The sequence below is a fragment of the Grus americana genome, chromosome 2 (genome assembly GCF_028858705.1).
Source record: "Grus americana isolate bGruAme1 chromosome 2, bGruAme1.mat, whole genome shotgun sequence".
Taxonomy (NCBI): Eukaryota; Metazoa; Chordata; class Aves; order Gruiformes; family Gruidae; genus Grus; species Grus americana.
In genome coordinates, this window is record NC_072853.1 from 112,286,726 (window position 1) to 112,299,245 (window position 12,520).

The 12,520-nt window shown below is 43.4% G+C and overlaps 1 protein-coding gene across 4 annotated transcripts in view; it reads left to right on the plus strand.

The window, feature by feature from the left end:
• GLI3 (GLI family zinc finger 3) overlaps window positions 1-11,740 on the plus strand; it is a 216,120-nt gene extending 204,380 nt beyond the window's left edge. For all 4 annotated transcript variants that reach the window (XM_054814362.1, XM_054814364.1, XM_054814363.1 and 1 more), the window contains 3 exons: window positions 1,303-1,593; window positions 4,868-5,195; window positions 6,364-11,740. In XM_054814362.1, coding sequence (XP_054670337.1) covers window positions 1,303-1,593; window positions 4,868-5,195; window positions 6,364-8,654 — 2,910 coding nt within the window. In that variant the 3' untranslated portion in view covers window positions 8,655-11,740. The remainder of the gene's footprint in view (window positions 1-1,302; window positions 1,594-4,867; window positions 5,196-6,363) is intronic.
• The last annotated feature ends 780 nt before the right edge of the window (window positions 11,741-12,520 follow it).

Here is a 12,520-nt window from a genome sequence, read left to right on the forward strand (position 1 = left end):
AGCTGTAGAGAGGGACAAGGTCTCCCCTCAACCTCCCTTTCTCCAGGCTGAACAACCCCAGTTCCTTCAGCCGATCCTCATAAGACTTGTTCTCCAGACCCTTCACCAGCTTCGTTGCCCTTCTCTGGACATGCTCCAGCACTTCAATGTCCTCTTTGTAGTGAGGGGCCCAAAACTGAACACAGTACTCAAGGTGCGGCCTCACCAGTGCTGAGTACAGGGGGACAATCATTTCCCTACTCCTGCTGGCCACATATTGCTGATACAAGCCGGGATGCTGTTGGCCTTCTTGGCCACCTGGGCACACTGCTGGCTCATATTCAAGTCAATGGGAGTTTTTTTCCTGCTGACGTCAGTGGAAGCAGGCTCAGGCCTTAGATTGCCATGAAGAAGCTACGTTTGTCAAAGCCTCACAGTGCCGTGTGTAAGCAAACAGAGAACCCCTTTGAGGAACTCTGCATGATGGTCTCTTCTTTTCTTGAGGGCTAGTATAAATAAGACTTTAAAATAGTAGTTCCTTGGAAACAATTCAGTAATAAAAGTGAGTGAATGATACTTTGTTTCCTGAGGCAATTGAAGTGTTTAGGAAGGGCTCGACTCTTCTTTCTAATCCTCTCATAATACAAGAACAAAGTCTTTGTTAAATTGTAAGACAGTAAATTTACTTTATTCTACATTGCTTAGTGAACTAGAGAAATTCACAGACAAATGACATGGGTTTTAAAAAAAAAGAGTGATTAGTTGTGCTAGTAGCACTAATAGTACTAGCACATATATTGCTGCAACATGACCATGCTTATAGGACTGTATCCTATGCTTTGATATTATACTGGTGATCTAAAGGAGCCAGGAGAAAAACGCTTCCTCAGATAATCCTGCCTGAACAAATGTCCCAACATGTTTTGAAGGGGGTTGTTTGCCTCTGGATGTCAAGGAGTAGTTACTGGGCATACTACAAACAGGGTATCAAACTGCTGAGGGCAACGGACAGGATAGAAAATTAGGACAGTCTTCATAAATTGCCATAGCTCCATTGGCTCTTCTGCTACGGTAAGTCAAAACTGTGCCAGTTCATATCATGAGAGGCTCTGCTCTTTGTAAACTATGCGGCATTAATGGACACCTTCAAAACCAAGGCTAATTAATAGGTTTGACTAGATGCAGTCACTGTAGAGACCATAAATTAGATAACAAATTCACTGTGAAAGCGTATAACAGTAATACCAGCTGTGTTCCAAGGAGCTCTTCAGGAGTCCCACGTGGAATTGAATCTAATTTAAGTGTTTTTTTCTGTCTTGGCAGAAACCATATGTTTGCAAGATACCGGGCTGCACAAAGCGCTACACAGACCCCAGTTCTCTTCGGAAACACGTGAAGACCGTGCATGGCCCGGAGGCACACGTCACCAAGAAGCAGCGGGGAGATATCCACCCAAGGCCTCCGCCACCGAGAGACCCAGGCAGCCACTCTCAGACCCGGTCACCAGGCCATCAGACTCAGGGTGCAATTGGTGAGCAGAAGGACCTCAGCAACACTACCTCAAAGCGTGAAGAATGCCTCCAAGTGAAAGCGGTCAAGTCAGAAAAACCAATGGTATGCAAAACACCGTGCTGCTCCCTTTGTCCTTTTTCTTCTTGCAACCAGTTAAGAATCCCATTATGAAATGCTCAAGCCCATAATCTCTAGCTCACAAGGTTGGGTTTTGTGAGGTTTTCTTTTTTTGTTTACATTGTAAAATGTTTTTAAAGCCTAAGAAATAGCAAATAAAAAGATTACGTCTAGTCTGTGCAATATGCAGTAAGTGCAGTGTTGGAAACTCTCACAATAATTGTTTCTCTTAAAGCTCCATCTTTTGGAATCAGTGTATTATGAGAAAAATCACAGCTTTCATTTTTTAAAAGGCCTTTTTTTTTCCCACTGTCCTGTTTACAGAAGAAAGTTAGAGAATGTGAATCCTGCAGGCTCAAAGCCAGAATGTGAAAAAAACCCAAGTCCAAAAGACTAAAATGATGATATTGATGATGATAATTTTTGGAGAACTTGGGGAAACAATCAGATTTTAGGGGCTTGAGGTTGTCGGGTCATGGATCAAACTGAAGCAGGATAAATTGACTTTCTCAAACAGCAGGAGGAGATCTTTTGATAACATTTGATTTCTATTGTGATGTGACCTCTTAAGTTAATCTGATACTTAATTTAACTTGACCAAGTTAACCTAATTTAAATTTAACTAAATTGAGATGAATTAAGAGTCTCTGCAGGTCTTTTCAATGGATTACCTTAATGTATTGCATTAAACCAGTATAGCCTTGAACATTGAAAGGACCTTATTCCATTTTTGACATGCTACCTTAAGTAACAAAGTTGTTCTTTCATTTGCCTGCATTTCATGTGCCATATATCGTCTCCACAAGGGTTAAAACAAGCAAAGGCAGTCACTCCATCCTCCATCTGGGTCTACAACTCATCTGGACACAACCCTTGGGGACTATAAATATGAGCCCTCCACATTCTGCTCATATTGTTAATCATGCTGCAATTCAAAGTGATTACTCATTGAAACATGAGTTACTGCTATATTGTGCCTACGGCTTATGCCCAAACTGTGGAGTATTAATTCTGAATACAGAAACTTCCGGGGGCCCAGAGTTAACTCCCACTGAAATCTAAAGGAGATCCTCTGCTGTCTTTGGTGATAACTACCTTAGATTACACAGGAGAAAAAACCCCATTCCCCTCCTGCTTAGCTAGGTAAATCTGTAGCATTATTGAGGCACGTTGAGCATAGATGGTTTTAACATGAATAAAATTTGCAGGAGAGGGGTATTAATGCTGATTGCTTACATAGTATTTTCACTGAAAAATATCTTCTAAAAACAATTCCGTATTTCCTGCTTTTCATTGCTTGTATGAATTAAGATATATTTTCTGTTTTTTAACTAATCCAATGTCTTTTCTGTCTAATGCTCTTAAATGTCTTGTTCTAACTTCCTAAGGACAGTGGGTAATAAGGTGAGGGCATTTTAACTTTTCTGCTGTTTTTCTTATTGCAACATTATTTATGTCTTTATTTTAGCCTTCTGCCTGCTGTCCAATCATTCCTTTATTTAGTAACGTGCAATCCATCAAACTCATTCCCAAATGTAATGTGCTGTGAGCATTTTGCAACACTTGACATGTGAAAAATCTGGCTCATATTGGTGAAATGTCTTCGGAAATGTCTTTGTACCTTCCCCTCTAGATGAGACGTCCATTTTGTTCTGTATTGCACATCTAGAAATGTATGTTCCTCATAATACAGTTCTTACTTCTGTAACCTACCTCACTGTGATCTTGACACGTGGCTACAAGAACAGGCTTCTGACCATTAATACTCATCTTCCATATGGCATGGAGCTGTTGTCCAGAAGCACGAACTCTTCTGCATATTAACAGTTGTTTCTATTCTTGTCACCAAATATGCCATGGCCAGGGTTTGGAAATGAACGTGCTCAGTGTGGCCTCATAAATTCTAAGTATCATCATTCAACTTAGAAATAATAAAATAGTTATTGCATCTTAATGGACTCCTCAGGGGCATATGAAGCTACAATATTGCCATGAATCTGTGTCTTCATTCACTGATGTTAAGAGTGAGAGCCGTCACTGCTACCTCAGAAATTCTAGCTGGCTTTTGTCAGTTAAATGTGCAAAAAAATTCACAGGCTGCAGGAAAAAAAAAACCCAAACAAACAACAAACAACAACCAAGAAAAACCCCAAAGTGAAATACTTACATGAAACTGTTCTTGGGAGCAAAATGATACTGCATGCCTCACAGATTTGTGATCACACTGATACAACCTACAGTAAGATATTACGTCCAGAGACTTCTGTCTGTCTTGCTGTCTGTTTTGTCTGTCGGTCTATCTGTCTGTTTCAGTTTGTCAGAGAAATTTTCCCATTCTTTTACAAGAACTTTATGAGTATAAAAAATAAATCAAGCCTGTGTTTCCCCACAGCAAGAATTCTGCTAGAGCGGCAGGGAACACTGTCTGTTAAGAAAGAAGAAGCTATTGCGGTGGTTTATATCCCCGTAGATTAGCAGGCTGTACCATGTACTTAAATTCTTAAATTTAAATTCTTAAATTCAAATTCTTAAATTCTAATGAAATGAAGGATTTGATTCAGTAGATCATTGCTGCCTTAATTCAGGGCAGAGATGGTATAAGTTAGAGCGTGCTGCTAGGGTCACAGGATGCTGATAATATGGTACAGTATTTTTGCACTGATGCTTTGTTCCTGTTTTATTACGTGCCAACATTTCAGGCCAACTGCTGCTTGTAACAATGAGCCTTAAGCTTGGAAAATACTTGCATTCTTTAGCCACAAGTCTAATTAAAAAAACCCAGATTCCAGTGTTGTTGGAGTCTTGTTTGTTTGCTTGCTTGCTGCAAGCGTAGCAGTGTAAATTAGACCTCGTAATGTCGCTGAGTTCTGATTGGGTTTATTGACCTGCAGTTTCAATTGGGAACAGTGCATACTCAAAATAGAGCATCCGTACATACAGGCTTACAAATGACATGAAGTGATAGATAGAAACAATTATGGGAATAACTGAAATAAATGTCTTATGTAGATATAATGTATAATATCAGCAGGATATTAAAGTGGATTTTAACCTTGAGTTTTGCAACAGCATTCATTGCAGTTACAATCAATATTCTAGAAAGCCTCTTAATGAATGATCACCATCATCCTTTAATGCTAAACTTCTCTTTACATTTGGTTTTCTTTGGCCCCATTTAGACCTACATCTGCTGCAAGTTCTTTGTTAACATTGTTTTCTTAATCCTCACGTTCTTTTGTTTCCTACTTCACTCCAACAGACATCTCAGCCAAGCCCTGGTGGTCAGTCTACATGCAGCAGCGAACAGTCCCCCATCAGCAACTATTCCAACAATGGGATCGAGCTTACTCTGACTGGTGGCGGTAGTGTAGGAGACCTCAGTGTCATCGATGAAACCCCAATCATGGACTCTACCATTTCCACAGCCACCACAGCACTTGGCTTACAGGCCAGGAGGAATATGACAGGGACCAAATGGATGGAGCAAGTGAAATTAGAAAGGTTGAAACAAGTTAATGGAATGCTTCCAAGACTGAACCCCGTTCCACCTTCCAAAGCCCCGACCTTGCCACCTCTCATAGGAAATGGTAAGATACACGTAACAGGAGTGGTAACACTTTTTGTCCTTAACGTTCATTGCTTGCTAGCTCAATGTTGCAACCCTTGCAAAAGAGTAGCGCAGCTTATGAAATTCAGCAGCGTGAGAATGGTTCATAAAGTGATCACTTTCTGGTTATCCCCTCATTACAAGTCCTACTACCCACCCTGAGAGAAGTCTGATAGTCCCATGTTTCACAGAAGGGAGGCCAGCAGGGGAGCCATGTATCACGTTTGAAATATTCCCTACAGTTAAAGGTTTGGACCCAAGATCAACATAATCCTGTCTTATTTTGTGGCAAGTCAGATGAAATAAATACCTGCCAGTTCATTGTATGGAAATCTTTCAGGTGAGGCCTTAACAAGGCACCCTTTGCTTAGATGTGTTGGGCTGCCCTTTAAATAAACTGTTTCCACACATACAAGTAATCATACGTACAGACAGTACTGCTACAAAGGGCAGGTATCCGTGAATGGGAGCAGGGCAAGATTGAACTCTGAAGATCCATAGTTGTTTTTGCCAAAATGAACGTCTCTTCTGCCTCTGCATTGCCTACAACATGCCCGTAGGTTTCTGCACCCCACCCAGCAGTGACAGCCCAGGTTTTCTGAAACCCAGTCAATCGAAAGAAACTATGTAAAATTAAGAAACGTATTGTGTTTACTTAAAAACAAAACAAAACAAGGAAACCAGCAAAGATGTTTTGCAGTTGTTAGGAGTTATTTCAAGAATATTTCAAGAAGTTTTAAAAATGACCTTGAATAGCCTCCAATTTGTATATTTTGCCATTCCACACAAATGCTTGTTCAATTATATTTTGCCTATAAAAAGCTCCCTTACGAATGTGTCTTTCTGGCACATCAGTCAGCATAGCTGCACTGCAGGCCAGAGGACTACACCAGCTGATGACAGTTTGTGGCTATAGCCTATAAATTTTGTGCTGGGATTCGCACTGAAATGTTACCCTTGAGTCTCTGAATTAGCTTTTAACCTAAGGACACAGTTTTTATCCCTACTTCTTTCAATAAAGAGCACTGCTATGATTTGCTGTGATGATGCCGGCTCTTCCTCTGTACTCCCCTTACTTATTTACTGGGTGTTTTCTGTACCAGCTTCTGGGTGATTCCCATTTGTTTAACTGTGAATTTTACCTCCAGGTACCCAGTCAAACAGCAGCTGCAGCGTAGGAGGATCCATGACTATTCTGCCGAACAGGAACGAACTTTCAAGTACGGACATCACTGTGTTGAACATGCTGAACAGGAGGGACAGCAATACTAGCACAATCAGTTCAGCCTACTTGAGCAGCCGCAGGTCCTCTGGCATCTCACCTTGCTTCTCCAGCCGGAGGTCCAGCGACGCCTCCCAGGTGGAGGGAAGACCACAGAACGTGAGTGTTGCAGATTCCTATGACCCCATCTCGACGGATGCCTCCCGGCGCTCCAGTGAAGCGAGCCAGTGTGATGACCTGCCAAGTCTTCTCAGCCTCACCCCGGCCCAGCAATACAGGCTGAAAGCTAAATATGCAGCAGCTACTGGTGGACCCCCACCAACTCCACTGCCTAACATGGAGAGGATGAGCCTCAAAACAAGGATGGCACTCTTGGGTGACTGCAGGGAGTCCGGAGTATCTCCACTGCCTCCAGTGAATGCCCCTCGAAGATGCAGTGATGGTGGGGCAAATGGTTACAGCAGGAGGCATTTTCTGTCTCACGATGCTCTAGGAAACGGGACGAGGAGAGCCAGCGATCCGGTAAGAATGGCCTCTGACAACCTCTCTGTCCCTAGAGTCCAGCGTTTCAACAGTCTTAATAGCTTTAACCCTCCTGCTTTGCCTCCATCCATGGAAAAGCGCAACCTTGTTCTTCAGAACTATACCCGTTCTGAGGGTGGCGTCTTCCGCGGCTTCAGCTCCCCCTGTCCTCCGAGCATCAGCGAGAACGTCGCCCTGGAGGCTGCTACGATGGAAGCGGGTGGCAGTCTGAATGATGAGGATCTCCTGCCAGATGACGTGGTTCAGTATCTGAATTCCCAGAACCAGGGCATGTATGACCACTTGTTGAACAATGTCCTAGACAGCAACAAAATGCATCACAGCTCAGTGTTAGGAAACAACAACCCCAGCAACTTTGACCAAGCCCCTCCACCAAGCAGTCAGCAGGCAGGTTCCGAGGCAAACAAGAGCGATTTGCCCATTCAGTGGAACGAAGTAAGCTCAGGAAGTTCTGACTTATCTCCTTCGAAACTGAAATGTGGCCAGCGCTCAGCAGTGCAGCAGACTCGGGCCTTCGGACTGTATAACAATATGATGGTTCAGCAGCAGAATCTGGAGAGAAGCAACGTGGCCCAGCAGAGTGACTATCAGAACCTGGTGGAGAACAACGGTTCCTATGGTTTACAGCAAAATATGGTTCTTGGCAGCGGAGCTGGTAATTCTTTCGGTGTGCAGCCCAATAAGCCTTACAGCGAAAGCATCGGCAGGCAGGCAATGATGTCTGGGGCAATGGACAATTCTTGTGGCGTGGCAGTTCAAGGGCAGAAGCTGAGAAGCAGCAATGTGCCAGTGACTGGGAACCAGCAAAATTTCGGCCATCCCATGGCATCCAGTGATCAGGCCACCAGTATGACAAATGGGATGCAGAACAGGAATATGATGGAACAGGAATATTTGCAAAACCAACCGATCGGAGACGGCGTTCATTACCAGGGAGTCAATCAATCCAGTCAAATGATGCTAGGGCAGGTTAGTCCTACCTCACGAAGCAGCCTGTATCAAGGGCCACAGAGTTGTCCACCGGTGTCTCACACCATTGGTAACCAGCCTTCTGGTTTGTTGGTAACCAAAAGTTACCAGCCGTGCTCTAATTACAGCGGTAACAGACGGCAAAACGTGTTGAAAAACAACCTGGCACAACAGCAAGGACATGTAAGTGATGGCAACCAGATGTACAGGGTAAACACCATTAAGATGGAGATGCAAGGTCAATCACAGCAGTTCTGCTCTAACGTGCAGAATTACTCTGGTCAGTTATATGACCAAACCACGGGCTTTAGCCACCAAGCTATGAAAACAGGTTCGTTCTTTGGTTCAGAAGCTAACTGCCTGCTGCAGGGGACTGCGACTGCAAACTCATCCGAGCTTCTTTCCCCGGGGGCTAACCAAGTGTCGAGCACAGTTGACAGCATTGACAGCAACAGCCTAGAGGGTGTGCACATTGATTTTGATGCTATCATAGATGATGGGGACCATGTCAGCTTAATTTCAGGAGCCCTGAGCCCAAGTATCATTCAGAATCTCTCCCGCAATTCCTCACGCCTCACCACTCCCCGAGCGTCTCTTACATTCCCAGCTATGCCCGTAAGCACAACCAACATGGCTATTGGGGACATGAGCTCTTTGTTGACCTCACTTGCAGAAGAAAGCAAGTTTCTTGCTGTTATGCAATAGACATAATGAAAATAAAAACAAACCCTTAGGAGATAACAGATGAAAAAAAAGACTCATATTTTTTAGTTGTGTATGTATTTTAGCAATCTCATCTCACCTAAATGGGATGTGTTTCAAGTATATTCCTTTTATGGAATAAGGACTCTGAAAACCCTAAAGTGTTCTAGGGAGAAACTGTCTTCCATTTCAGTTTTGAATCAGTATTGCTACACCCATCCTCCCCCTTCTCTCTCTTTTCTCTCTCTCTCTCCCCCCCCCCTTTTTGAATGTCTGTATGCTTCCTTTTTCTTTTTTTTTTTAATTCTAAACCAATGTAAACGTGTGAAGTGCATGTTTTTGTTTTGTTTTGGGATTTTTTTTTAAAGAAAGGTCTGATGAAATGACTTTGCAATTTTCTGTTACTCAAAAGAAACTAGACCTCATAAAACTGTCGTAACTTTCCCCCCTAAACATATAGGCACAAAATAACCAGGCACAATGTGAAGTGAGTGTACAGTGACAAAATACTCAATGGATGCATTGGATACATCGCACTGAGGTGGACAACCAGTTTAGAAATGCACAGACATGGTAACCCTAGGCTGTAGTTTCAGAGTCATGGAGCACAAGAAATTAGGAAGTTCAAGCAAATAACAAATGTAAAACCATCAGCCCTTTGATCCCAAGCAAATGTTTAAGGTTTTTGTAATCACACACACAGATAGATGTCACTGCCTTGCATAATGACACTGTGTCATGTTTAATCCATTTCAGAGGAAGGAGGAGGCCAGAAAGCTATTCTTGGGCCAACTCTCATCTTTTGCAGTATTTGGTATTCTGTTTTTCAGCCTTCATTTTTAAATGACTGGATAGTAAAATTATGGGCCTGTTTGGTGATTTGGATAGTCTATAATCCCTTCATTACATACCACATTTGTGGAGAGACGATCAGGGTCTTATGGAATATTTCATACAATGAAATAACAAAATTGCAGTATTCCATACTGGGGACTCCCTTTTTTAAAAAAAAAATACAAATTGTTGAGACACAATTTGCTGAGCCACTGGTTCTTATTTGCATAAACAATTCTTTTGCCACAACAACTGTCTTGTACATCCCTTTTAGCACATACATCTTTGTGGATGGGTTGTATGTTTTAAAATGAGTAAATGCTCATTGACTTAACACACAGTTACAGCTTCAAAAGCATCATGGTCATGGCATGTAAAACAAGTAGAAAAAGAATGGCCCAGTTCTCAGACTAGCCAAATAAATCAAAGCAATTGCAAGCAATCTGATAATCTTAAATGTTTTTCCACTGTATCCAGGCTTTACAAAATTAATAGATTTTAAACTGCTGTTAAAAATAGCAAAGAAACAAGCAGAACAGCAAGTATGTCTCATAACTAACCAAAACTCAAAAAGACCAACCCAACCTTTCTCAACTTGGTGACACCAACATGCATTTCATTTTAAGGCAAACCAGTGGGTCAATGCCCAGGCTCAGTTACACCAGCAAAAATTGGAACTAACGCACTGTGATCATGAAGCTACTCACTGGTAGAGGTGAATGGCATTTACTCCATAAGCACTGGCTCTTCTAGCACGTTTTTCGCTGTGCTGGGCTCCATGTCTGCACCCCTGAACACACAGTGCGCCTGGGTAAACAGGTTGGGATGGAGAACAGTTACAAGACTGACGTTTAAGAAAAAAAGGTGAAATACTAGCTGATTCAGGGCATGGCATTTGAGGAATGTGTAGGAATACAACCTAAGTGAAGCTGTCTGATAACACTGATCTATTAACAGCTGTTAGAATCAGAGGAAGAAGCTGTAAATCAGTAGGAAAACATCATAGGAATCCGGTGCTGGGGCCGTATTTGGGTTTATCACAGCATGTACCAAGTGATTTGCACTGTGAGCTGGAATGTCAGAAATTAAGACAAATGTAAATATCCTACAGCTTTTATCATCATCCAGCTCCTGTCTGTATCTTTAGCAAGCATTTCTTTCTTCCTCTGTCACATGGATGTCTATTCCCCCGTCCTGCTCGTTGCCCTTTGCCGGTTCCCCTCCCAACCTCCCTGCCCATGACCAGCTGTCACAGTCCTCCTGCAGTGGTCCCTGGCCTGCATGGGGAGTCGGGCGCTGCTCACCACGGCAAATGGTTGGTTTGCTGTTGCAACGTGGCAAAGCTGCTCCCCATCACACCCTCATTGCCCAGAGGCAGCCCTGTAGAGACCCACTGCCTGTACACAGCCCGTGCCCCTGCCTTGCTGCCGGGGCGAGGAGGGATGCCTCTGGCTGGGCAGGTCACGGGGGGATAAGGGATGCTTTGGTGTCTGCGCTGTACGTTGCAGTGCTATGATACAGCTGACACCCCTGCTGAGAAACGGCAGCGTATGCATGAGGGAAGGCTGTGCTGGACGTGTTTCAGATGGTTCTCGGTAACCAATTGCTGGCTGTTTATTAAGCCATCAATTACATGTTTATAAACAATTTCAACAGGGAGACTTATGACCAGCTTGGGAGTAGGTGGCTTGGGAGAGGAGCCTTTTATTGTTATAGAGCCAATACATTAAAAAAAAAAAAAACCAACAAAAACTATTTTTTTAAACTCAATTTTCCAGTTCATAATTGTATTTGCTGCTCCAGTTTAAGCTGGGAAGCTATTAACAGATGTGATCCATCAGAGCTTAGAAGGAGCCAGTCACATTGCTCAAGGCTAAAAGGGACTGTTTGAGTAGCTAATTTGCCTTCCTGGATTTGACAAACCTTCGTCACTCACTTACCCCTGTCTTGAGCCAACAGTGTGTCTTGGCCGAAACCACATGCTCCAGAAAGGCATCCCATTTTGATTTGGCAGAGTCAAAGAACCAGAGACTCCACCACGTCCCCAACGAGTTTGTGCGAATCGTTTATTATTTTCACCATTAAGCGTATGTGCCTCTTCTCTTATGTTCATATGCCACTATTCAGCTTCTCGTATCTTCTTGTGCTTTTCTGGTTTATGCTAAAGAGCCTGTTTTGATACCTGTGAGGGTATCAATGCATTGTAGCCCAGCTGTCTTGGGTTTTGGTTGTGTTTAGTAGGGTAGACTGGACTCTCTGGGCATGGCACTGTCAGACTGGGCACCAGCTTTCACTTGTCAACTTCCTTCTCAGTGCTTGGCAGTCTGGGGAAAGTCCCACCAACATTGCTTATGGTTTTACTGGCACCCCTCTACTCCTGCTCTTCCAGTTACAGAGCCAAAGCTTGCTTTTGTGCATCTGGTGCATCATTTGGCATTGCCATAGCACTTGGAAGCACACCACTCACCCTAGACTACTAGACAATGCAGAAAATATTGTGAATTCCCTGGTTTTTAAAGCATTGCAGTGGACATAGCCTGAGTCTAAATCCCTTTTTCTTCTAATGGCTCTGTTGGGGATCTTCCAGATCCATTGCTGTTGGCCTTGGGCGCATCCACCTCACTCACGCATGTTTCTCCAGGCAGTTTTACTTTCCACGAAGTGGGAGTCACCAGTGAGAGTTCATCCGTCAGGTACACCCGGGTGGAGGAAAGGTATTTTTGTAGAGAAGTCAGTGGGGTCCCAGAGGGGCTTTGCTGGTGCGTACGATGGCCTTGTACATCCTCATGGCAGATGATGTTATTCTGTCCTTGGAGAATGGCCGCAAATGGTACGTGCATTAGGATGCTGGCTGGCTCGCTCGCTTCCAGTCATTGCTTCCCCCCTGCCCCTTGATGAAATGGCCGATCAGCTTCGCCCACGCCTGTTGCGCAATGGCTTGTCCTTCTGAACAGCAGTGTTTATATTCTCGCAATGTATGTGCCTTATTTTGTGTTGATCCTGTAAAAGAGAGGGACCAAGATGTGTTGCCAAAT